The 24,087-nt window shown below is 39.1% G+C and overlaps 1 protein-coding gene across 7 annotated transcripts in view; it reads left to right on the top strand.

The window, feature by feature from the left end:
• PRKAG2 (protein kinase AMP-activated non-catalytic subunit gamma 2) overlaps positions 1–24,087 on the top strand; it is a 238,371-nt gene that overhangs the window by 187,296 nt on the left and 26,988 nt on the right. For all 7 annotated transcript variants that reach the window (XM_060683390.2, XM_087893091.1, XM_087893090.1 and 4 more), the window contains 3 exons: positions 18,298–18,407; positions 20,808–20,889; positions 23,725–23,783. In XM_060683390.2, coding sequence (XP_060539373.1) covers positions 18,298–18,407; positions 20,808–20,889; positions 23,725–23,783 — 251 coding nt within the window. The remainder of the gene's footprint in view (positions 1–18,297; positions 18,408–20,807; positions 20,890–23,724; positions 23,784–24,087) is intronic.

The following is a 24,087-nucleotide window of genomic DNA, read 5'->3' on the forward strand; positions in this document are numbered from 1 at the left end:
ATTTATAAATGTTTATTGTATAATGTATTTTTATGTTTTTGTCATATGTGTTTTATATCTGTTTTAATAAAGTTTATAAATTTTTATATAAAAATAAAAAAAACAGATTATAGTATTGGTGGCCCCATTTAACTGAAATGCCAAAAGAGCAGCATGATTTTTACAGCCTTTTGGAAGACTAAAAATGTAGGCAAACTAGTCACAAGAAACAATTGATTTCCTATGGCTGAGGGCAGGCTCTTATGATAGAGCCTGCCTTTGTTTGGATTCCCACCTTCTTAGTTTCTCACAGCAGAAGCAAATCTTCATTCCTTCTCAGCTTGCACAAACACAATGGGCGGACACCACATTGAAAAGACAGTCTTACCAAAAACAAGTCCCACTTTCCATAACTGTTCTTCCTGATAAAGTGGACTGACATGCAAAGGTCAGTTGGTGTTTACAACTACCTCCGTTGGGGCTGTGCAACTTCAGTTGGCTTGAGTGCTACACTAGGTTTGTGTTGAAACACTGAGGGTCATATTCTAAAATTGTGTGGGACCAAAACATATTTTAAGGGGTATTGCACATGTTTTGTTCTCTTACTACATCCAAACCACCCTGAATGCAAAAAAACAGACACAAATATTGTATCCTATTCAATGTGGGGAGTGTGTATTGGAATGCTAGTGAGTCATATTTTTGCATCTCTAACATTTTGCATCATGGATATCAATTTGACCATTTGATTTATATAGTGGAGGGTATGAAATTTGTCTCTACAGACACCTTAAGCAGAATCCCATTTTGTGCTTTCCTCCTAGGATTTCCCGTTAGGCAAAAGGTATGATCTTTCTTCAGAAATGGTTTGCCACTAATTTCTGTGATTCTAAAACACACAGTGACATTTGAGAGATCATAAAGGGGAGAGTAGTTAAAAGGTTAAGAGTAGAAATCATGAAAATGATATGTGAGTTACAGGGATAAAAGCCTGCTGCTTGGAAATAACAGAATTGTTGTACACAGGCAGAGTCCTTTCATTCCATATCTCCCACAAAAAAATGCAGTAATCAGGCCGTTTTTTCGTCAATTGGAAAGCAGAGCCCATAAGCTTCCTGGATTTAACTGTATTAAATACAGTGAACAATGCATTTAAAAATGTGCCCTATTTTCTAATTGCATTATATTTTGCACATTATGATACCTAATTTAGAGAAATCTGAAATTAATCTCATTCATTTTGATGTAATAAAATGCCTATATTTTAATATATCATAATGCCTTCTCATACAGAGGGGGGAAATTACTGTCCCAGTGATTTACAAAGTATAAGAACCATTTTAAAATTGTTAGGCAACAATAAAAAATTATTTAATGAGGTAAAATAATAGTATGATTAAGAAAAGGAACTAATTTCATTACATTTTTGTTCTGTTTCTAAGCTAAAATAATGATCAAAGTGAGTAATTCTGTAGCGCTCCTTGAGCTTTCTGTTATTACATTGCCATAAGTTTAAATCCTCAAAAGGGTCTCGTCTGGTGAGTTGAGGAACAGATCTTATTGTTAGTATATATTATTTCATTTTTTTCTGATTCTGATTTCAGTATACTTGCAGATTTTAAATAAAACATTTACGAATAGTTAGCTGATACTTACTTATAACTTTTCTAATAAAACTTGAGCACTACCCTGCACCTCTCTTTTTTTTTCTTCAGTGATGGCTGCAGGCTGCAGAGTTTTAATCTGTCTTGAGTAACTTGAGTAGGAGCCTGAGTGGCGTAGGAGGCTAATGCCTCCTAAGGCAGCATTTAACATCCAGCTGCCTGCAATTACTGCGAGTTCAATTCTCACCAGGCTCAAGGTCGACTCAGCCTTCCATCCTTTCTAAGGTGGGTAAATTGAGGACCCAGTTTGTGGGGGCAATAAGATGACTTTGTATAAATATACAAAAGTATGAAGGCTATTGCTTAACGCATTGTAAGCCGCCCTGAGTCTCCGGAGAAGGGCAGCATATAAATCAAATTTTAAAAAAAACCTAACTTTGCTGCACTGTTGGCTTATATCCATTTCTCTTCAGGACACTTTTAAGAACAAGGAACAGTTAGTAGTATATAAAACAGCATTTATTCTTTGAGGTTTCCTTTTCTAAACTAAGCAAAGACCACACAGGTTTGTTACTGGATATCAATTCTTTTGTTCAAAACGATGCAGGATAAAATGGAATAAATTGTTGAAGGTAAGTTGAACGTAGTTTCATCATCTTGTAAAAATTGGGCTATAAATCCTTAAGTGAAATCTGACCTGTTTTGTTTTCTATCACTCATTATTCCGGAAATCTACTTAAGATATTATGAATTGATTCATTTCCTATATTTTTATAATGTGATCCTGTAAGGGGAAAACCATGTTAGACTGTAGTAGCAAAAGATCAGAGGGTATCTGGTAGCACCTTTTCCAAATAACAAATGTTATTAAAAGCTATAAGTTTTCATGAGCTGCTCCCTTTCTCACAGAGCTTCATACTGGCTACGGAACCAACATGGACAAGTTGCTGAGTTTGGAAAACTTGATGTACAGTCTTTGTATAACAAACAAATAAGAGAAAAGTTCAAATTCTTCTGCGGTACAGGTAGTCAATCAGAATAGAGTTGGAAGGGACCTTGGAGGTCTTCTTGTCCAACCCCCTGCTCAAGCACTATACCATTGCAGTCAAATGGCTGTCCAGTCTCTTCTTAAAAACCTCCACTGTTGGAGCACCCACAACTTCTGAAGGCAAGCTATTCCACTGGTTAATTGTCCTCCCTGTTAGAAAAGTTTCTCCTTAATTCCAGGTTGCTTCTCCTTGATTAGTTTCCATCCATTGTTCCTTGTCCTGCCTCCTGGTGCTTTGGAGAATAACTTGACTCCCTCTTCTTTGTGGCAACCCCTGAAATATTGTAACACTGCTATCACCCATAGTCCTTCTTTTCTCTAGACTAGTCATACCCAGGGTCCTGCAACTGTTCTTCATATGTTTTAGTCTCCAGGCCTTTAATCATCCTAGTAGTTACTCTTCTCTGTACTTTTCCCAAAATCTCAACATCTTTTTTGTAATGTGTCCAAAACTGGATGCAGTATTCCAGATGTGGTCTTACTAAGGTTTTATGAAGCAGTACTAATACTTCACGTGAATTTGATTCTATGCTTCTGTTTATACAACAAAGGATTGCATTGGCTTTTTTTGCTTCTGGCTCATATTTAAGTTATCGTCCACTAGGATTCCAGGGGCTCTATCACAGTTACTGTTCTTGAGCCAGATTTCACCTAATGTGTACTTATAACTTTGGGGTTTCCTCTTCAACTTACAATCATGTGCTTGGTGGCGCAGCAGACTAAAGCGCTATTAAGTAGCACCATCTGCCTGCAATTACTGCAAGTTCAAATCTCATCAGGCTCAAGGTTGACTCAGCCTTCCATCCTTTCGAGGTAGGTAAAATGAGGACCCGGATTGTGGGGGCAATAAGATGACTTTGTATAAAAAAGAACACCGCTTAGGGGCCCCCGAAAGCCCTACTAAGCAGGTATATACAAAAAGTATGAAAGCTATTGCTAATGCATTGTAAACCACCCTGAGTCTCCGGAGAAGAGCGGCATATAAATCAAACCAATAAATACAATAAATAAATAATGCAGCCTGCCCATCATGGTTATGTTAGTTATAAAACAGGATACCCACATGACCGACACAATTTTACCACCTTTTTTGCAGTGATCATTAACTGAATGATTTGCAATGGAATGGTTTTGCCAAAAAACAAGCAAATGCTCGTTTTTGGCAAAACCATTGTAAAATGCAGTCACTTGACTGCACGATCCTGCAAATGGCTATAAAAGCAAGCTGAATGCTGAGCATCCAACATGTAGTTCTGTCTTTAATGGAGTGGGGTCTCATATGGTCTCTAATGACCAGTCCTAAGTCAAGGTCTATCTGTATCAAAGATCCTACATGGAAACTGTATACATATCTACATATTATGCATGTTGTACATAATAAAAGTTTGAATGGTTGCATGTCATGTGTCTTTATAGTCATTCCCGGTTCATTCTGTCTCGTTACTGCTTAAGGCTGGAAGGAAAGGGCAGGATCACCTTAGAGCTTTTCATTAGCTGAAAAGGCACTTGATTTGTTATGACAAGTTTTTGAATTATAACTTTGAACAGGCAGGGAGAAAGGACTTAGATTTGACAGAATAAGACTGACAACTAAATTCCTATTTTACAGCCACAATTCTACATCTTGCACATTTCTCTTAATGCTGCTCCATTAATTCAACAAAGATGTAGAATTTGATACAAATTCTTATACAAATTTGATACAAATCCTTGGCTAATAACATTTTTGCAGCAACCTTTTAAAATTGCAACAAGCATTATATGAGGAGACACTAGTTCTCAAAATTATGGCTTTGCACCATCCCATGGTCTCATGATTGTCATTTGCAACCTTTACTGCACACTTATGACAAGAAAATCAACCAGGAAGCCAGTAAGATGTCACAAATGGCAATAATATGATGCTGCACTTAATGACCACAAGAATTTCATTTAATGACCACTGTTGGAACTATCTTTATAAATCAACTCGCTACTGTGATGTGCTTTATGACCTGTTGCTTAGCAAGGAATTCTTGATTTCAATGACCATTGTTAAGTGAGGATTACTGCATATTTGCACCATTGTAGTTTTATTAGTGTTCGAAGTTTTAGCTTTGTAAGGAACTGAGAACAACATATCTAGTCATCCAATAGCTAAAATTTGAACATACATAAGACTGTACTTTATTTCATTTAGTAAAATGGTTGTTTCATATTTTTTTTAAAAAAACTTTTTCTTTTTTCAAAACATCACATAGCAATCTTAAGTAATAGCTAAAAGGCTAACATCATTATACAGTACAGTCAAATTAGAAAACGAAGTGGAAAATCTGATAAATTCTGATATTTCAAAAAGCTATTGCAGTATTAAGGATTTAAATTAGATTGCAAGTGAAAGGTTGGAAGTAACTTATTTTTCATACCAGATTAACATACGCCAGTGTTTCTCAGCCTCAGCAACTTCGAGATGTGTAGATTTCGGCTCCCACAATTGTGAAACCATAGTTGTATATCATATATTAAAATGAGTTCATTTTTCTTCTCCAATAAGACTGATAGGTAGATTCCCATTGGCAGGAAAGAGTAGGCTTTTCTCTGTACCATTTGTAGCAGCTGATTTTTCTTTGATAATGTCAGAAAACTGATTTTATTCCTTATCTAATATATCCTGTTTACTTCAAGACTGGGTTGAGATTTGGGTCAAATCTGTGTTGTGTTTAATTATTGCAATTTCACAGCATATGAGATATTTCAGTGAGATACCGTGTTTTGGATAAAATGGCTTATTTCAGGGTTTGGTCATCCCTGAACTGGTATAGGTTGCTTCAGTTTGGAAGATTAATTTCCAGACAATTGGTGCATTACCTACTTGGAGGCTGAGTTGGCAAGATCCAGAAGAATAATGGTAAATTTTGCAGTTAACTTGTATCTACTTTTTAAATGTAAGCCATCCATTAAGATTGTATCAGTGTCAAAATGCATTTTTAAAGTAAATAATGATGATGAATCTTTTTGACAGGTAAAATATATTTGACATAAAGTTTTTCCTCATTCCCCTCCCCCCCCTCAATATCTTCTTTTTGGAAATATCCAGATGTTTAAAATGGAAATAAATGCAAATAAAATGAAAGTTATTTGGGATTCTAAGTATTGCCCCAAATTGTTTTGCAGTATCAAATTTCACTCCAGAGTTGCTGAGCTGTTTTTAAAGTACTTTTATATTTGATTAAGATGATTTTATATCCTCCTGTACAACTTCAAGCTTCATATCATTTTTGAATATTTTCACACATTTTTAAAAGGTCCCCAGAAATAGCAATAGCAATAGCACTTAGACTTATAATCCACTTCATAGTGCTTTACAGCCCTCTCTAGTCAGTTTACAGAATCAGCCTATTGCCCCCAAACAATCTGGGGGCAATAGTCCTCATTTTACCCACCTCGGAAAGATGGAAGGCTGAGTCAACCTTGAGCTTGGTGAGATTCAAACGGCCAAATTGCAGGCAGTCAGCAGAATTAGCTGCATTACTGCATTCTAACCACTGCGCCACCGCAGCTCTTGGCATAAGCATTTATTATTGGGACATGTTTTTTTTTAAATGGAACTTTTCCATGTCTATGTTGAAGTGGTACAACTTAATCTGTTATTTTTGTAGATAAAACCTTTAAATATTGTTTGGAGTTCAGTAATTGTTTCCCATTTAGGTTATATGCTTTCCTTTTGATTTGATCCAAGTATATGATAGGATATAGTAGAGAAGAACAATAGCCAAGAAAGACTTTAAAGAATTGAATCTGATTGGGACTTGAGTGGGCGATAACCAAGAGATACCAGAGTTGTTGGTTAAATTATGAAGTAAAAAAATAATCTTGGAAGAAAATAACAGCATACCGTTTCTCTAATGCTGGGAAGGAACCTCATGATAACTTGTGTAGTTTGCAGAGAAAAAAAGTGATTTATGAGTGTTTTCATGCTTACAACCATTGCAATATCCCCATGGCCACGTAATGAAAATTCGGATGGTTGGCAACTGGCATGTATTATATTGGTTGCAGTGTTCCAAGGTTATTGATTACCTTTTGCGATCTTCTAAGAAGCAAAATCATTGAAGACATATTTAGTTAGCTTCACCTAACAACAATGGCAGTAACGGTCATAACGGGGCAAAACTCACTTAACAACTGTTTTGCTTACCAAAAGAAATTTTGGGCTCACTTGTCATAAATTGAGGACTACCTGTATAATCTTAACTTGAAAATGGACATTGGCTTACCTGAACGTCCTTTTTCGTTCTGCTGCGTCTCAATTCATGTCTAGGATTTTCCTCTCCTGCTTGTCAGGGACTGAGCGAAATGTCTCTTTAAAATTTGCATAGGTCACGCCTCCTTTGTCTCCTAGATCCTCAGTTCCGCAAAGGCTTCGTCCCCCAACGTGACCTATGCAGAAGAAAAAGACAAAACACTTCCCGGCCCCCCAAGGTCAGTCAGCCGGAAGGGCGGGATGAATTGAGATGCAGCGCAACAAAAAAGGACGTTCAGGTAAGCCAACGTCCATTTTCCGCTGTGCTGCTTACTCAATTCATGTCTGGGATATACCCAAGCAACACACTTTATGGGGGGGGAGGCTGACTGCACCCCATGCCTGCATCAGAATGGACTCGCTGCAATACTCTACGCCCAAAGGAAGCTTCGGCTGATGCATAGCTGTCTAATTTATAAGTCTGACGAATGGAGTCAACGTCATCCAAGTGGCAGCTGTGCAAATGTCCAGGACAGAAGCCTGCGTAGCCCAGGCTGCCGAAGTGGCCGCGCTTCTCATAGAGTGAGCCCACACCTTACCCGGGACTGGGCTGCCTTTGGAACTATAGGCTAATGATATGCAAGCTTTAATCCAGCATGCGACAGTCCTAGAAGAAACCTTCTGTCCCATTGAGGCAGGGTTAAAAGACACTAAGAGAGCCTCTATTCTACGAAAAGAGGCCGTTCTAGCTATATATCTCAATAGCGCTCTCCGAACATCCAACGTGTGCCATTGCACCTCTAACTGATGCTTGTGGGAGGGACAAAAGTCCGGTAAAACAATCTCCTGGGCATGATGGAAGGTGGAATTCACTTTTGGCATGAACGAAGGGTCGAGCCTAAGAACAACCGTGTTGGGCTTAAAAATACACAAGTCTTTCCTGACCGACAAAGCAGCCAGTTCAGAAACTCTCCTGGCCGATGTAACTGCCAGGAGAAATGCCACTTTCAGTGACAGAAGTCTAAGACTTACTGACGCCAGAGGTTCGAAGGGGGAAGCTGTAAGTGCCTGTAAAACCAATGACAAGTCCCATGTGGGAAACCTGTGGACCACTGGAGGCCTGATATTAGTGGCTCTCCGCAGAAACCCCCTAATCCTAGAATCCTGAACCAAGGAGTGAGAACTGTCCCGGGACAAAACGGTCAACAAGGCAACCACCTGCCGCCTCAGGATTCCTGGAGCCAATCCCTTGTCTAGGCCCTCCTGCAAAAAATTCAAAACGTCAGGCACAGTACCTGAAGTGGGGTCGACATGGTTATGCGAGCACCAAAAACAAAATATTCTCCACAAAGCCTCATAGATTCTAGTGGTGGAAGGCCGCCTGGCAGCCTGGATTCACGGTGTGAATCACCCTCCCTGACAAATTGTCTCTCCTCAGGAGGATCCTCTCAAATGCCACACGGTTAAGTGCAGCCACTGGGGGTCTGGGTGTAATACGGCCCCCTGGCTGAGAGAGATCCTTTCCCGAGGAATTCGCCGGGGCTGTGACTCAGAAAGGCCCACCAAGTCGGCAAACCATGGGCTTCTCGGCCAATAAGGCGCAACCAGTAACATCTCCATCCTCTGGGCCACCAATCTCCGAATCACCCTCGGGAGGAGAGGGGTCAGAGGGAAGGCGTATAACAGGTCCTGGGGCCATGGGCAACTCAGAGCATTGTAATCCAGTGCTCCCGGGCTTGGAAACCTGGAGATGAATTTCAGTAGCTGAGCATTGTCTGGCCAGGCAAACAGGTCGACAGACAGCTGTCCGAACCTCCTCACCAGTTCCCGGAACAGGTCCGGAAGGAGCATCCACTCTGATGGGTCCAGCTGTGTCCGGCTCAGCCAGTCAGACCGAACGTTTGAGCTCCCGAAATGTACTCTGCTCGAACCGACAATAAGTAAGTCTCTGCCCAGCTGAACAGATTGTCCGTCTCCTTCATCAGGGACCGGGATTGAGTGCCCCCCTCTCGATTTATATGGGCCTTTGTGGTCACATTGTCCGTTAAGACCAGAACATGCTGATGTAATAGAATGTCCTGGAAATGACGGAGGGCAAGATGAACAGCCCTCAGCTCCAGCCAATTGATACTGAACTTGACCTCCACCTGTGACCACTGTCCCTGGACCACCCGGTCCCCCAGATGAGCGCCCCAGCCAGTCAGGCTCGCGTCTGATGTCACTACTAATCGAGTGGTCTCTTGGAAAAGGCACCCTTTCTGGATGGCCCCGATGCCCACCATCGGAGGGAAACACGTACCTTGTCCGGTAACCTCATCTTGACATTCGAAACATTGCGGCCTGCTCTCTGCACTGGTAGGAGGAACCACTGTAGCTTGCGGGCATGTCTGCGAGCCCAGGGCACTATCCCTATACAGGAAATAAATTTGCCAAGCAGTCTCGATAAGGTGTGCAACGTTACCAGCCTCTTGGCTAAAACATGGTCCACCAGAGCCCTGATGTCCTGTTGCCTCTCTGGCGACAGAAAGACCTGTCCCTGTATGGAATCGCTGACAGCCCCAAGGTGAATAATGCGTCATGGGCTGTAGGTGACTCTTCTTCCAGTTTATGGAAAACCCATGAAGATCGAGGATGCGGCATACAGTCTGTAGATCTCGTAAGGCCTGCTGATGCGAGGGAGACAGGAACAACACATTGTCCAGATAACACAACAGTCGAATCGGGACGAGACGAATGGTAGCCGCCACCACAGCCAGCAACTTTGTGAAAGTACGTGGGGCCAACGACAGGCCAAAAGCATGGCCCTATATTGATAATGCTTGCCGGCAAAGGCAAATTTCAGAAATCTGCGGTGTTGCGGATGTATGGGCACATGGAGATATGCCTCCTGTAAATCCAGAGATGTCATGACATCTCCCTGTCTTACACAGGCCAATATTGACAAGAGAGAATGCATCTTGAACCTCTTGTACAGAATGAACTTATTGATGAACTTTAGATTCAAGATGCCTCTCCAGCCGCCCGAGGATTTGGCGACCAAAAACAGAATTGAATACACCCCTGACCCTTTCTGTCCTGCTGGAACTGGCTCTATTGCCCCTATCTCTAACAAATGCTGAATCTCCTGGGACATTTGCTGATGGTTCTCCGGCTGTCTGGCCATTAGGCAAGGCAGGAAGCGATCGGGAGGTATGGCCCTGAATTCTAAGGTGAGACCCAGCCTCACCGTCCGAAGTATCCAATCTTCGGACATGGTAAATTCCCATTGATGGACAAAGTGGCTGAGACAACCTCCAATGGGAAGAGGGGATTGCAAGTCACTTGCTTTATTTATTTTTATTTTATTAAATTTTGCCTAACTTGTTTGGAACCTGCTCCCCTATAGGGTCTCCTTGAGGCAGACTGGTATTTGCCTCTGTCCCTATAGGACTGTCTATCCGAATACCTGTCAAACCCCTGGGGATAAGTCCTAGAAAAATAGGACCCACTGGGTCCTGAATCCTGCCGAAAGGGCTGTCTCTGAGGGTAAGGTGTGAACCTACAGTCTGGTCTTCGATAGGATACCAGAAGCACCTTCCGTTTATCCTTACCTTCCACAAGAATAGGCTCCAATGCTGCTCCAAACAGGTCCGCTCCCTTATAGGGGGCAGAGGCCAATTTCCACTTTGATTTCAAATCTGCACGCCAAGGGCATAACCAGAGGAGCCTCCTAGAAGTTACATTTGAAGCCACTGCTCTTGCCGCAAATTTAGCAGCATTTAAAGATGCATCTGCCGAATACTCGGCAGCAGCCACCATTTTATTGATATCCTGCTGGAGACGTAAATTTTCTGGAGAAAGACGATCACGCAATTGTTTCAACCAGATCAAGTTAGCGCAATTGAAAAATGAGGCAGAAGTCGCTGCCTTTGCTGTCCAGGCAGCAGCTTGGTGTGTCTTCCTAAGGGAAACTTCCACCCGTCTATCCTCAGTTCTTAACACCTCTGAAGCATCACTAGACAAAACGGTTGAAGAAGTCAAGCTCACCACGGGCGGGTCTAGGTCCTCTTATCATGTCCAGTGGGGACAGAAAAGGCCCCAGGGTGATCCCACTGCCTATTGATGACCTCTGAAAATAATTCCGGGTACGGAATAAAATCGTGATCAGGGGCGGGAACTGAAAAAAATCATTCTGGGGTGCCTGAGAGCCTTCAACCTGATCCCCTGATCTATCTACTGATCCCATGTTAGTTGCTAACTTCGCCTTGCGCCTTGTCCGAAAATTCCTGGTCCCCCTGGTCTACTTCGTCCTGCCAGAAATCCTCACTGCAGACTGACTCTTGTTGGTTGACAATTAAAGATTGATGCCTTGATTGAACTGATGTTTGAGACTGACAACCTGCCAAGGGTGGCTGCATATGGCCATGCATATTAATGCCTGCTGCCAAGGCCTGTGCCAATGCATTTGTCAATAAAGTCTGAAAATCAAAAGACTGGCTCTGTCCCTGCCCCTCCCCTGCGCGGAGCCCCACTGCGGTTGGGGTATACGAGGCCTCTGGCGCTCTCCTAGCTCCCGGCTGCCGTGCTTGAACGCTCCCAAGGGACTTCATGACAGGGGCTGAATTATTTTCCTGATCTTCCTGAAGCTCTAAAGGAGAGACAGAAGGAGCCCTGTGCACTACAGAGTGAGATACAGCTTCCCCTCCTCCAATTTGAGAAGAAGGTGGCTCAGAAATAGGTTGGACCTGTTTTCTGGCCCGTTCAAACTGCCTTTCCAGAGCATTATGCCTTCTCAGGGCATCTGTGTCTTCCATGGATGGCCTTGAAGTGCCTGGGTCAGGCTCCCTCCTAAATGAAGAGGAAGAAGAGCTCTTGGACTTGGCCTTAGAGGATTTTTTAGCTCTAGGAGGAGTCTGGGGCTGTTCCAAGTCTGAGGAGAACTCTGGGTCAGCCATTTTAAAAGTCATTTGCAGGCTTGAATTTTTGCAACAACAGCAGAGTTGGCTCCTAAAATAACTGTCAACTCCCTCTCAGAGAGATAAAAAATGGCGACAGGGCTAGACTCTCCTAGCAACTCAGGCTGCTGTGCTGGGAACAGAATAAGTCTCCTTTCACTCCAGTCCTCAATTAATGAAGGCTTGTAACTGCCACTCTGCGCAGAAAGAGTAATTTGTGGAGCAGAAAAACAGTTTCCCCCCTCCACTGGAGCATTCAAACCTATCAGCAAACACACTCCGGCTTGCCACCCTGCTCCTCTACCAGCCACGTCCAGAAGCTGCTCTTTTCAGCAAGACTCGAACCCAGGACTGGCAATGCGCTAGAGCAGACAGCTCTTCAAGCGCCTCTCAATAAATTCTCTTCAGAGTTTGCTGCTGAGCCCTAGGCAGTGACTCTGGAGCCGCCCTAAACTAACAGGAGCTCAAAATGGCGGCCACGGCTATTCCGGTGTGCCGGGGAGCCGGCGGCTAAATCGGCGGTTCTACGCCGTCCGGAGTATTCCAGCTAGGATAAACTCCTTCAGCTACTGATAGGAAAGGTGGAGGGGGTGGCCTGGAGCCCCAAAGTCACTCACCCCTCCACGAGCAGCATAAAGCAGCTCCGGCTGCAACCGCAGCTGGAACCTGCACTCTTCCACTCCCACTATTAATTAATTAAGAAAGCACACAAGAAAACAAGAAAACCTAAAACACCTAACTAACTTAACTGCCAGAGCAGTTTGAAATAGGTCCCTACAAGAAGACTGAGCGAAAACAACTGAGGATCTAGGAGATAAAGGAGGCGTGACCTATGAACATTTTAAAGAGACATTTCGCTCAGTCCCTGACAAGCAGAAGAGGAAAATCCCAGACATGAATTGAGTAAGCAGCGCAGCGGAAAACAGAAAAGTATCCTAAAAGGCCATAATACATCACTTCCATATTTCATTAAGCAAAGTACACAGAAATGAGTATGCTCATCAAGAAGTGAATTCCATTCAGTGGGATCTTTACTTTGTACTTGTAAAATATTTACAAAATATGAGAACCACTTAAATTAAAATTCTGAGCATTGTCATAAAAGTGCAGGAAAGAAATAACACAACACTTAATGCAAAACTTGGCCATTTTATTGGATTAAAGGTTTGCTTCAAATAAAGATACAGACTGTTTCTAAGTTGACCATGATAATAGCCACCAGTGAAATTAGAGGGCCAGCCTAGACCAGAAACCAGGACTAATTCCTTTGGGGTTTATGGTGGGTGAGATTCACTGCCAGAAAAGCAATATAGTAGGTTATTATTATGCTGGAATTGTGTGTAGCTCCTGAACAATAGGTGAGGAAACGCAACTCTGCAAAGAATGCAGCAGCTTCTCAGTCTAGGATTCCAACATTAGAGCATGTCCATTGAAGCTGCAAAGAATGAAGAAAAAAGAGGCCAGAGGCAGAAAGAAATAGTGTAGGGCAACTCTCAGGGACCCCATCAAGCTTGTGTGGAAAAAGAGTGTGGTTCCCAGGAAGGGGGATGGAGGGAGGAAGATGGAATACCATCCTTCTCTGCCCACAGCAGGAAAAAGGAAGTGCCAGTGATAAACTTACAGGCCCAAGCCCAAACAGTGGTGGTAGAACCTATTATTGTTCACAAACTGGTAACCTTAATGTTTAGTTTACTGAAAGGCACAAGCTAAACAAGCTTACCCTTTGAGTCAAGAGGATTCAGCTACTGCAGACTGTTTTGGCCAAGTTGCTGAATATGGTACCTGGCATGATATATGCTGTGTATTTATTGAAGCAACCACACTGGCTTCCAGTTTACTACTAAGCAGCATTAAAGATTGTGCATATGATCCATAAGATCATAAAAAATTTAATACTAGGACATCTGACACACAGTCTTTGCCATTGCAGAACTGAAATCATTGTCTGTGTGCGGGGGGGGGGGATTGCTGCTGCTGCTTTTACTTAGAATTGCAGAATGCTGCTCACAAGTAGATTTGCTTTGTATTGGCTTGACCTTGTACCTTCTGAAAAATTCTTCCCTGAAAGTTGTGAATTGTTTGTTGCCACATATTTCGGGTCCCAGCTGAACATCTGACTGTGCTCAGGCCTTCTCTGCAAATGTTAAAAAGTTACTGTTTTTGCTTTCATTTTTCTTCTCCTTCCCTGTTACCTTGATTATTTTCATATTGTTTTTATTGTTTTATGTGTGTGTGTGTGTGTATAATACTTTATAATTATTGTGTATTTATGTGTTGTAATACTTTGCTTTCAGATTTAAGATTTTATCTACCATAAGGATGAGATTTGCTTTAAGAATTGGATGTTACAATGCCCAATATGAAACATGCAGTAAATGAATGTTTTATTAGAACATTACAAAAGACAAATCTGCTATGATTTAACTCAGTTGTTTGGAATACCAAGTATAACATGTCATGGTTAAGGAGGAAAAGTGACGATTTATCCAGTCCATCAATTTAATATATAACTTTTTGTATTTTATTTCAGAATTTTTTAAAGTAGAAAACCCAAAGCAATCAGTTATAATTTATATATTGTATAAGATGAATCTGAAATATCTGAAAAACATTATTACTCTTTACAAATTTAATGCAAATACATCTATTTGGCAAATAATATGCTATTATAATATTTTACTTATTACAAGATTTTTATAGTCAAATTAATATAGTAAAGGCTCAGTGTAAGACATATATATATATATATATATATATATATATATATATATATATATATATATATATATATATATATATATATATATATATATATATATACACTTCCAATTTTACGTGGGAGAAGACCCGAATAACCAAAGACCTACATATATATATATATATATGTTTATGCTTTATGTTTTCACAGAGTTTTGCTTTCATTAATGGGATAACTTTTGGGATAGCATAATATTTGATGTCTGGGAATTTACACTTTTAGTTTTTCAGATGGATTTTTCCTCTTCCAGGCTGCATCTAGACCTTGGTCTAGACTCTAAAGGCATTTGGAATTTAAGGAAAATGGGTAGGGAGGAAACCTAAAGGATTTTTTTTGGGTAAATTGTCCCTTAATAGTCATTGCTATTGAGGTAATGGTGGAATCTGCCTTGAACACGTTGTGAGTTGTTATAATGAGAATTAGACCTCCATAGCTGGTACTGTTGAATTAACTTTAAGGGGATTAATTTTGTTCAGTACTCTACATTCTCAGTCTAAAAATTACATAGTGATTAATTTACATTTTTAATAGTAAAGGAAAATTGGTATTGTCCCACTTCCCACTCTCTCATGATAGTTACCCTTTTGCACATTTTAAAATACGTTAACAACTATATATAAAAAGTTACTGCATACAGGGGCTGGGGAAACCTGTTAGCAGTGAAACCACTAGAAAGTAAGGGTTACAACAGGTGAGACAGATATAGGTTCTTAGCTATTTCCCCCCACCCTTTCATTTTTTTCCCCTAAACTAATTTAGCCCTGTTTTAGATATTGCATTACAATTTTTGGATGTTCCCCATCAGAATGACCAGGATTTGAGGGGGAATCAATTTCTTCCTTCCCATTTCTTACATATTAATAGAATGTCATCCTATTATAATTGGAAGGGATTTCTCAATACAGCATGAATAAAACTGTAGTTGTAGTAGGACATACTTTGGTTTGAAAGAAAAGTTATCTCAGTAGCAGATCTCTCCTCTAGAAAGTTTGATTACCTGCTTTTCTCCATATGACTGGCAGGATCCAGAATAAGTAAATGTAAACCTCTTTGAGGCCAAGATTGTTATGCAACTGATAAAAGCCTCAAATATTGCAAAAAACAATTTTGTTTCCTAGAGTAAAAGATATTTAAAGCAGCATTTCCACGCTCTGTTTGCAGTTCAGTTTTAGTTTCTCTAGCAGTGGCAGAGACAAAGTGGTTTTAAGTGTGAAGGTGACTGACTGAGTGGCAAAGAGACCTGAACTTGGCACCTGCGATTAAAGTTTTTCTTCTAGGTAAAGACAGTTGCTCACCTCTGAAAATCCTTTAGCTTGGCTTAATAATAGTGTCTTGCCATTGTCTCTTTTACGGGGAAAATAAAAAAAGCTTCTCTGTATACATCAAGATATTCTGTCATGGTCCTTTACTGCCCCCTGTTAACAGAAATATGGAGGACTGCCTTTTGATGCAAAGCAAATGATCAGGGACCATAGAAGAACAACATGTAACATTTTCTGTTAGACTCAAGATGCTAGCATTACTAAATAAATCACTATAGATAGTCCTTTACTTATTCATATTTATATTTCATATTTCTAAACCACCTGTGTCCTCCAAAGAGGCTCAGGGTGGTGTACGATATAACTGATAAATAAAAGAACATAAAAATTAACATTAAAATTAAATTAGGGTTTAAAAAATTAAAATTATAGAATAATGACAAACATCAAAAGGGGAAAAATGGCCATTTAATGTTGGCTCATTACAGGTAGGGAGGGGCTCTCAAGAGACTAATCAGCCCCATGGTTGGTTGGTTTTCTGTGCCCTGTGCGCAAGATCGCAGAGCCAAGTTTTGATCTCTTTGCAAATGCCAAGAGATTGGGAGTTTTCCTCACCTCTGGAATCAGGATGTTCCACAAGGCAGAGAAGGCCCTCTTCTTAGACCCTGCCAGTTAAAATTCTTTGACTGATGGGATCTGCCTGATTGAGTGAGACAGGCTGATGAGATGGGGCAAAGCATGTTTTATGTTCTATAAACACTGATAAACAATGCACAGGAGTGGGATGCAACATGCCAGATATGATATGCATTATCTGGCAGAGTTGGACATAGACCATTTGAGTGTGGGACTGTTAATCCACATGCTGGTACAATATACAGCTATGGAATAAACCAGAGCCAAAGCTGTTGTTTGTAAAGTATTAGCGCCCCAGGAAGTTCCAGCCAGTCTGTTCAATAAATTGTTGCAGTTTTTCAATTTTGCTGTTGATTTTCCCAATATTAGAAGGTAACAGATCTGTCCAATGTTACCCCAGGTACTTCTGAGAATTACTATATTATAAAATTTGGTTCCAGAACTTCACCAAAGGCTGGTAATTTGCATGCTTACTGCTGAGGTGGAATGTGGCTACTTCTGTTTTTGTTAGATTTGGTTGGAGGCACCATTTTTTGAAGCATTTTTGATCATCCAACTTCTGGAGATCTTGAGAAAGGATGTCCTCTGCATCACTGAAGTTGGTTCTTTGGGCTGTGAGATTGATATAATTGGCATATAGAAATTTTCAAGCAATATTTTCATGGCAGGTCATGAAGGTATGAATTAAAAAAGAACAGGGGATAGCACTGATCCCTGTGGTACTCCATTACTCAACTTATGATATCTGCTTCTATTGAATTCTGTGAAAACTTGAAATAACCTGTTACTCAACATGTTGTCAATCAAGGCAATAGTATTATGACAGGGTATTACTTTGGAGGAGAAGTCCTTCTCTCCAGATGGTAATATAAACTGCCAAGAGGTCAAGAAAAACACAGACATTTTTCATTTTCCTTGGAATCCATTCTCTAGATAGGAAGATAGTGCAAGGATTTAATCACTACAATCATATTTGGGGCGAAATCCAGCTTGTTCCATTTGGATTAGAGATTCTATTGCTAGGGCTATTCTGTTTAACACAAGCCTTTCTAAAAGTTTGTACGCGACACAGAGAAGAGCAGTTAGCCTGTAACTTTGTGGAAGGCCTGGGTCCTTCTCTGGTTTCAAAATTGCAATAATTTTGCTCTTCTTGAATATAGGAGGCAGCCATCCTGAGTATAGTATGGTACTAAAAAAGGAGGCAAGCCAAAGTATAGTTGCTGGTCCACTTTTCTGCAATAGCTCTGGGTACATGCCATCAAATCCTGCAGCTTTATTGTTTTGTAAAGAATCTAGACCCCTCTGCATTTCTTCTGGTGTAAATGGGCGTGAGTATAAAGCATTAATATAATACAGTACATTAAATAAAGATAAATAATTACTGAAAGTCAAAATGTAATATTCTTCCCATTCTGATTAGAATCAGAATGGAATCAGACTAGTACACATTCATTCAGCCTACCAGAGATCACTGGACTACAGATTCCAACTGTAAGAAATCAATGAATTGTAAACATTAATCCAGAGTTAAATAAATAGACAAGATTATCCAATTTTTTTTCTTTTAAATCAGATGTTTTATGGATGACAGATTATCAATCTAATGTACTAAACTAGATACCTTAACCTACATACATTTTATGGTATAATTCATAGAAGCTGGTCATAGTTAGTAGGGGCTTATGGGAATTATAGTTTAAAGCATTTAGAGTATGTTTGGAAAAGAGTGATCACTTTTTTTCTAAAACAGTATGTAAAAAGAGCTGCAAACATGTTGAAAAATACACTTTTATTTAAAATACTATCAAGATGAAGTGAGTATTTTTTACAAAATCTTTAAATATTTTCTTACAGCTGTTAGTGAATCAGAAAGTGATATCTACATGCGATTCATGAAGTCACATAAGTGTTACGATATTGTTCCAACAAGCTCAAAGCTTGTAGTTTTTGATACTACACTACAGGTGAGTTCTCATTTGGGGGATTTCTTTCTTTGTAGTTACTTGTGTCTAATAAACAAAAAGAAAAATGATAAGAAATCTTATTAGAGATGACATTAGTTCGTATTTGAATATGCTGGTACCCTTTTCTGCTGTAGGTTGCAAGCACAAGTTCACTGTTGGCTAGATTATAAAATAGCATAAATCTTGGGAAAGTGCAAAAATCCCTTAATCTACTTCCAGTTTAAAACCCATCAAATTGCCCCAGAACAGCATGGTCTAGTTAGGTACTTCATCACCACCAAGCTAGGTTTTATTTCAGTACTGATATGTTCAATTTATGACCATTTGTTCAGCAATCATTCAGAATTATGACAGTACTGAATTGAATGAATGGTAGTTATGACCAGTCCTTAAAGTTCTAGTCCTCCCAGCACCTCAGTCACCCGTTATGTGATTGCATTTTGAGTGCTAGTTGCTGGCTCAAATTTATGAATGATTAGCATGGTCCACAATTAGGTGATCTCCATTGCAATCTTCCCTGACGGCTTTCCCAGAAGCTGGCAGGCAAATTTGCAAGTCCCTGGGATAAGTCTCCCCCACCTGCACACTGTCCTCTGTCATTAAGTCCCATCAGCAATTCTCACGGAACCTTACGTAATCAGAATATGTTTGTACGTTGATTCCTATCCAGTTTTTGAAAGATTTGTGTAATAAGCTAGGTTTGTACTATGACTGTTATGAAGAGGCCTCTGTCTACCTTGCTGAAGGGCTCTGCTGAATCTGACATTTCCCCAACATTTTGAAATGAGAGTTCCTGATAATATTTTTGTATGGCATTGTGTGTGTGTGTGTGTGTGTGTGAGAGAGAGAGAGAGAGAGAGAGAGAGAGAGAGAGAGAGAGAGAGAGAGAGAGAGAGAGAGAGAGAGAGAGAGAGAGAGAGAGAACACATAAGTGGTATTTATAAAGGTTTCCCTATTCAGTCATGTCCAACTCTAGGTCACGGTGCTCATCTCCGTTTCCTGGCCAAGGGAGCCAGCGTTGTCCCAGGACATTTTCCATGTAGCTGTAAAGAATTGGGCTTTCATCTCTCTTGGATGCCATCTAGTGGTGTACACCCAAGGTGTATTTCCCAGAAAAGATTTGAAGAATTGGAACTTGAGAAATCAGTTGCGTCTCAAATCACAGCATACGTACAGTTGCAATCATTGAAAAGAGTAGAAGTCGCCCCTCAAAATCTATAATGAAACTAACTTTTTAAAAATATAATTCTGTGAGGAGAGAAATGAACAACCAGAACTTCTCTAAAAGAAGCTGCTGGATAAATAATTCCTTTTCTATAGTAATACAAGAGCGAAGTTCTTCCAATTATACCTTCATTTTGTGCATGAAAAGGCAGTATGCATTTTCTTTTCTGGTTTTCTGATCAACCAGTCCATTTTAAAAGTGGGGGAGGGGTTGGGAAGCAAGGAATCCCATCTCCCTTGTAGTCAAAATATCATTGAAGAAGAGGCAAATAAGTTGGGTAGGCAGTCTTCAGCCTGTCTGAGATACAGAGTTATGGAGCTCAACAGATGATAACGTTTCTGCTGCAGGAAACAGCTTTATGGATGAGACCTTAAAATATTTTATTATGGATTTAGAAATGGTTAGAGGATAGCAGTTAAGCTTACTTCAGGGTAAGGATGGTTTTAAAATTGACAGCAGTTCCCATCATTTTTATTTTAGGCTGCCCAATATCTAATTTCAGTATAGGTTCAAATTGGGTAATATAAATTCCATTTTAAACTTGGCCAAAAATGAGAAATGTCCAGAGAAAACCAAGATTACAAATAATGTTGCTTGAAAACTCCATTAAATTCATTTTAATAATGTGGTTATTGAACATTATAGTTCTTATTTGTAAGGATCCTAGTTCTTGGGACAAAAATCTGATCATTTTGAAATAGACTTGTAACACATACACTATCATATTCTTTATAAAGCTTTCTTCTTGAATACTGCTTCACAGTCATAACATATTACTGTGGTGATAAATGAATTTTTTTTAGTACTGACTAACAACAAAAGTTACTGCAAGCAATTTTTTTTCTATTTTTTTCCCTGAAAAATGTATAATTTCATTGCAGGTTTATTATAAAATAAGTAGTTATCATGACTTTGAATCTTGCAAATGAAGAAAGGAAGACAAAAATTAAATGACCGTTTCTCTTACATACATCCTATTGTATTTAATTTTTGTCTCATTTCTTCAGTTTTCATTTAGTCATAAGTGTTTTTTAAATTTTTAAATAAATGATTCCTGTCATGCAACTATTTCAGTTTTTTGGTTGTGTGTGTATGTGTGTTTCAAATTCAAATAGATATTTATTTCCAAGTAAATCCCTTTAAGATAATTTTTTGCTGTGTTTTTCTTTTTTCAGGTAAAGAAAGCTTTCTTTGCTTTAGTGGCAAATGGTGTTCGAGCAGCTCCACTGTGGGAGAGTAAAAAACAAAGCTTTGTAGGTAGGATGATATTTGTTGGTATGAAATTATAGAAAAATGGCATGAATGACTTTTTTCTTTCTGCTTTTTTCCTTCTTTATACTAAAATATGGCTTCAGGTATATAGTAGAAACTCAATTTAATGATCTTCCATTTAGCAGATTTTGGATGCAATGGACCAAATTTCTGTCTGGGCATGCCTCTAAAATAATGGACAAATTTGATGTAACTGAAGTTGTTCAGATGAAACAGCTACATTTGTATTGATGTTAGGTATCCATAGTGATTTGCATCATTTTGGCACACTGTTATTAAATAATTGATGTGAATTATGAAATTAGTGTGATGATGTGATTGCTGTAATTCATATAATTGGTGATTAAGTGGACAGTTGAGGGCAATAGATTCACTTCCTCCCCACCCATGCATTATATCAATATTCCTTGCATTGGAAAAACATGGTTTCTGATAAGTGACAAACCCATGTGAGAAAGCATTGGAAACTTCCAATTTTAAATATACAGACATTTGTAAGTGATACCTGAATTTGTGTATCAATGCTCAAAGATTATCTTTGGTTGTTCTTAAGAAATATGAGCAGTTTTTCTTGCATATAAGTCTAGTTGCCTTTCTTTTTTTTCTTTTTTATTTTTTAAGACAAACATACATTTAGTACATCATTCATTTCTTCCATGTGACATTTTGGTGTTATCTTCAAAAGTTTCTTCTCCTCTTCTGTCTTCAATCTCACCAAATCCATTACAAAGATTTTCCACTAATATATTATTCTAATTACAACCAATTTTTTTCAATCTCTTTTAAAAACTTATTTGTATCTCTTTTCTAACCAATAATAAAATTTATTCCATATCTTAAAATATTCTGTATCTTCTCTTTCCTTTATCATCATAGTTAATCTATTCATTTCTGCACAATCTAAGATTTTTTTAATTACTTCTCCCTCTGAAGGTATTCTCTGCTTTCCACTTTTGGACTTTTTTGCACTTTTGTTTTGTGCATAAACAATCCTTGCTGCTGTTATTACATGTATAATCAAATATATATAATCTTTACTAGTTTTTTCTGGTAAGATACCCAATAGGAATAGCTCTGGTTTTAAATCTATACATTGTTGTATCATTTCCTCCATTCATAACTTAATTTTATTCTAATAGTTTTTTGCTTCAGGACATGTCCACCACACATAGTAATATGAACCTTGGAACTGGTGACATTTTCAACATTCAGCTGATTTATCTTTAAACATTTTTGCCAGTTTCTCGGGGGCATATGCCATCTATAAAACATTTTATATAGATTTTCCTTATATGCAGTGGACATTGTTAATTCATAATTTCTTTCCCATAATTGTTACCATTTATCCAATTCAATTGAGTATCCAAAGTTTTTTGCCCAGGCTATCATTCTTTCTTTTACTTGTTCTTCCTCTAGTTCTATATTTAGTAAAAAAATTGTAACATTTTTTAATTAGTTTATCCTCTGTTCCCTAGTCTAGTTGCATTTCAAAGGAAATGTGTTTTAGCTGTATCCAATTTATATTAATCGAGTACTGTACTTTTCTGAGTATAAGACACACTTCCCCCCCCAAAAGTTGGTGCGTCTTATACACCAAATACGGCCATTTTTGGCCTCCCGAAGTCCCACCCTGCACATCCCGTTTTTGTGGAAAATGGGCCTATTTTTCGCAAAAACGGCGTATAGAGGCTTTGGGAGGCCTGCAGAGTGCTCCTGTGGGCTGGGGAAGGGAAAAACTAGGGGGTGAAATGCTCCCGGTTTGGATCGGATTGCTTGATCCGGTAGCAATGGCGGTGGATGGTTCGAAGAACCGGTAGCAGAAATCCCTGCCCCCTCCCATGCCCAGCTGAGCCGCATGATCATCAGAGGCTTTTTTTTTTTTACTTTTAAAAGCATTTTTTCTAAAAAAGCAAAAAAAATGCTTTTAAAAGAAAACAAAAGCCTCTGACAATCAGGCAACTCAGCTGGGATTGTCAGAGCCTTTTAAAAGCATTTTTTAACAACCTCTTCAGTTGAAGAGGTTGTAGGAAAAAATGCTTTTAAAAGTTAAAAAAAGAGTTGGCCACGCCCACCCAGTCATATTACCTCCGCACCAAGCCACACCCACAGAACCGGTAGTAACAAATTTTACATTTCACCACTGGGAAAAATGGGTCTGTTTTTAACAAAAACGGGGCGCACAGAGGCTTTGGGAGGCCTGCAGAGTGCTCTTGGGGGCTGGGGAGGGCAAAAAAAATTTTTTTCTTGCTTACCTCTTGGTGCATCTTATACACCGGTACATCTTATAGTCCAAAAAATACGGTATCTGCTTTTTTATTTTTTTTATACTGATTGAAGACTACAACTTGCTATTCTAAAGACTATCCTGAAATCAAGGATATAGTGATAATTTATTTTTAGTTGGTCTCCCACTAAACTTCAGTATTGGAGGCTATTTACATGAGGCATTAAATTAAATTCTGGCCCTTGGAAAACAAGTTTAGAACTTGTATGCATTTTATTCCTTTAATATGCTAAGATGGAATTCTTAATAAACAAAGAATAGTTGGGAATGCTTATCTAACAGTCAAATTTTACTTTAGCTGAAAAACAGTTCTAGCTCTTTCATGGATAAGATCTTAAAACTTTAAATTTTGTGGGGTAATTATGATATCACAACTCCTAATGTGATTTGTGAAGAATAAACATTACTGTGTTTATGCATATTTGCAGGACTTCACTTGGGCTTTCTGTCACTTACCAGTAAATCTGTAAAGTTTAACAAAGTTAAAAACAGATTGGAAAACTGGATTAAATGTGCTTTTCTTTGCCTTATTACAGGAATGTTAACTATTACAGATTTCATTAATATACTGCATAGATACTACAAGTCTCCAATGGTAGGTGCCACCTCATAATTACAGTTTTTACAGATGAAACAGGATGCCTGAAATAAAAATATTACTATAATAATGGTTAAGGAAAAGAATGCCATTCTAGCTTGGTACATAAATATGGAATTTTCCAACTTTGCTGTAATCTGTAGGTATAAAACTGAACAGGATTTGCCTGCCTTATTTTTTTTCAATTTTATTATGGCTGATTATTGCCAAATGAAAAGAAAAATGCCTGTTCCCTAGATGGTAGTAATGCTTAACAATGATTGGCCCAGAAAAATGTAAAAAACCTTTGATGTGTTTTGGG

The sequence above is a fragment of the Pantherophis guttatus genome, chromosome 4 (genome assembly GCF_059756535.1).
Source record: "Pantherophis guttatus breed Tessera chromosome 4, ASM5975653v1, whole genome shotgun sequence".
Lineage (NCBI taxonomy): Eukaryota > Metazoa > Chordata > Lepidosauria > Squamata > Colubridae > Pantherophis > Pantherophis guttatus.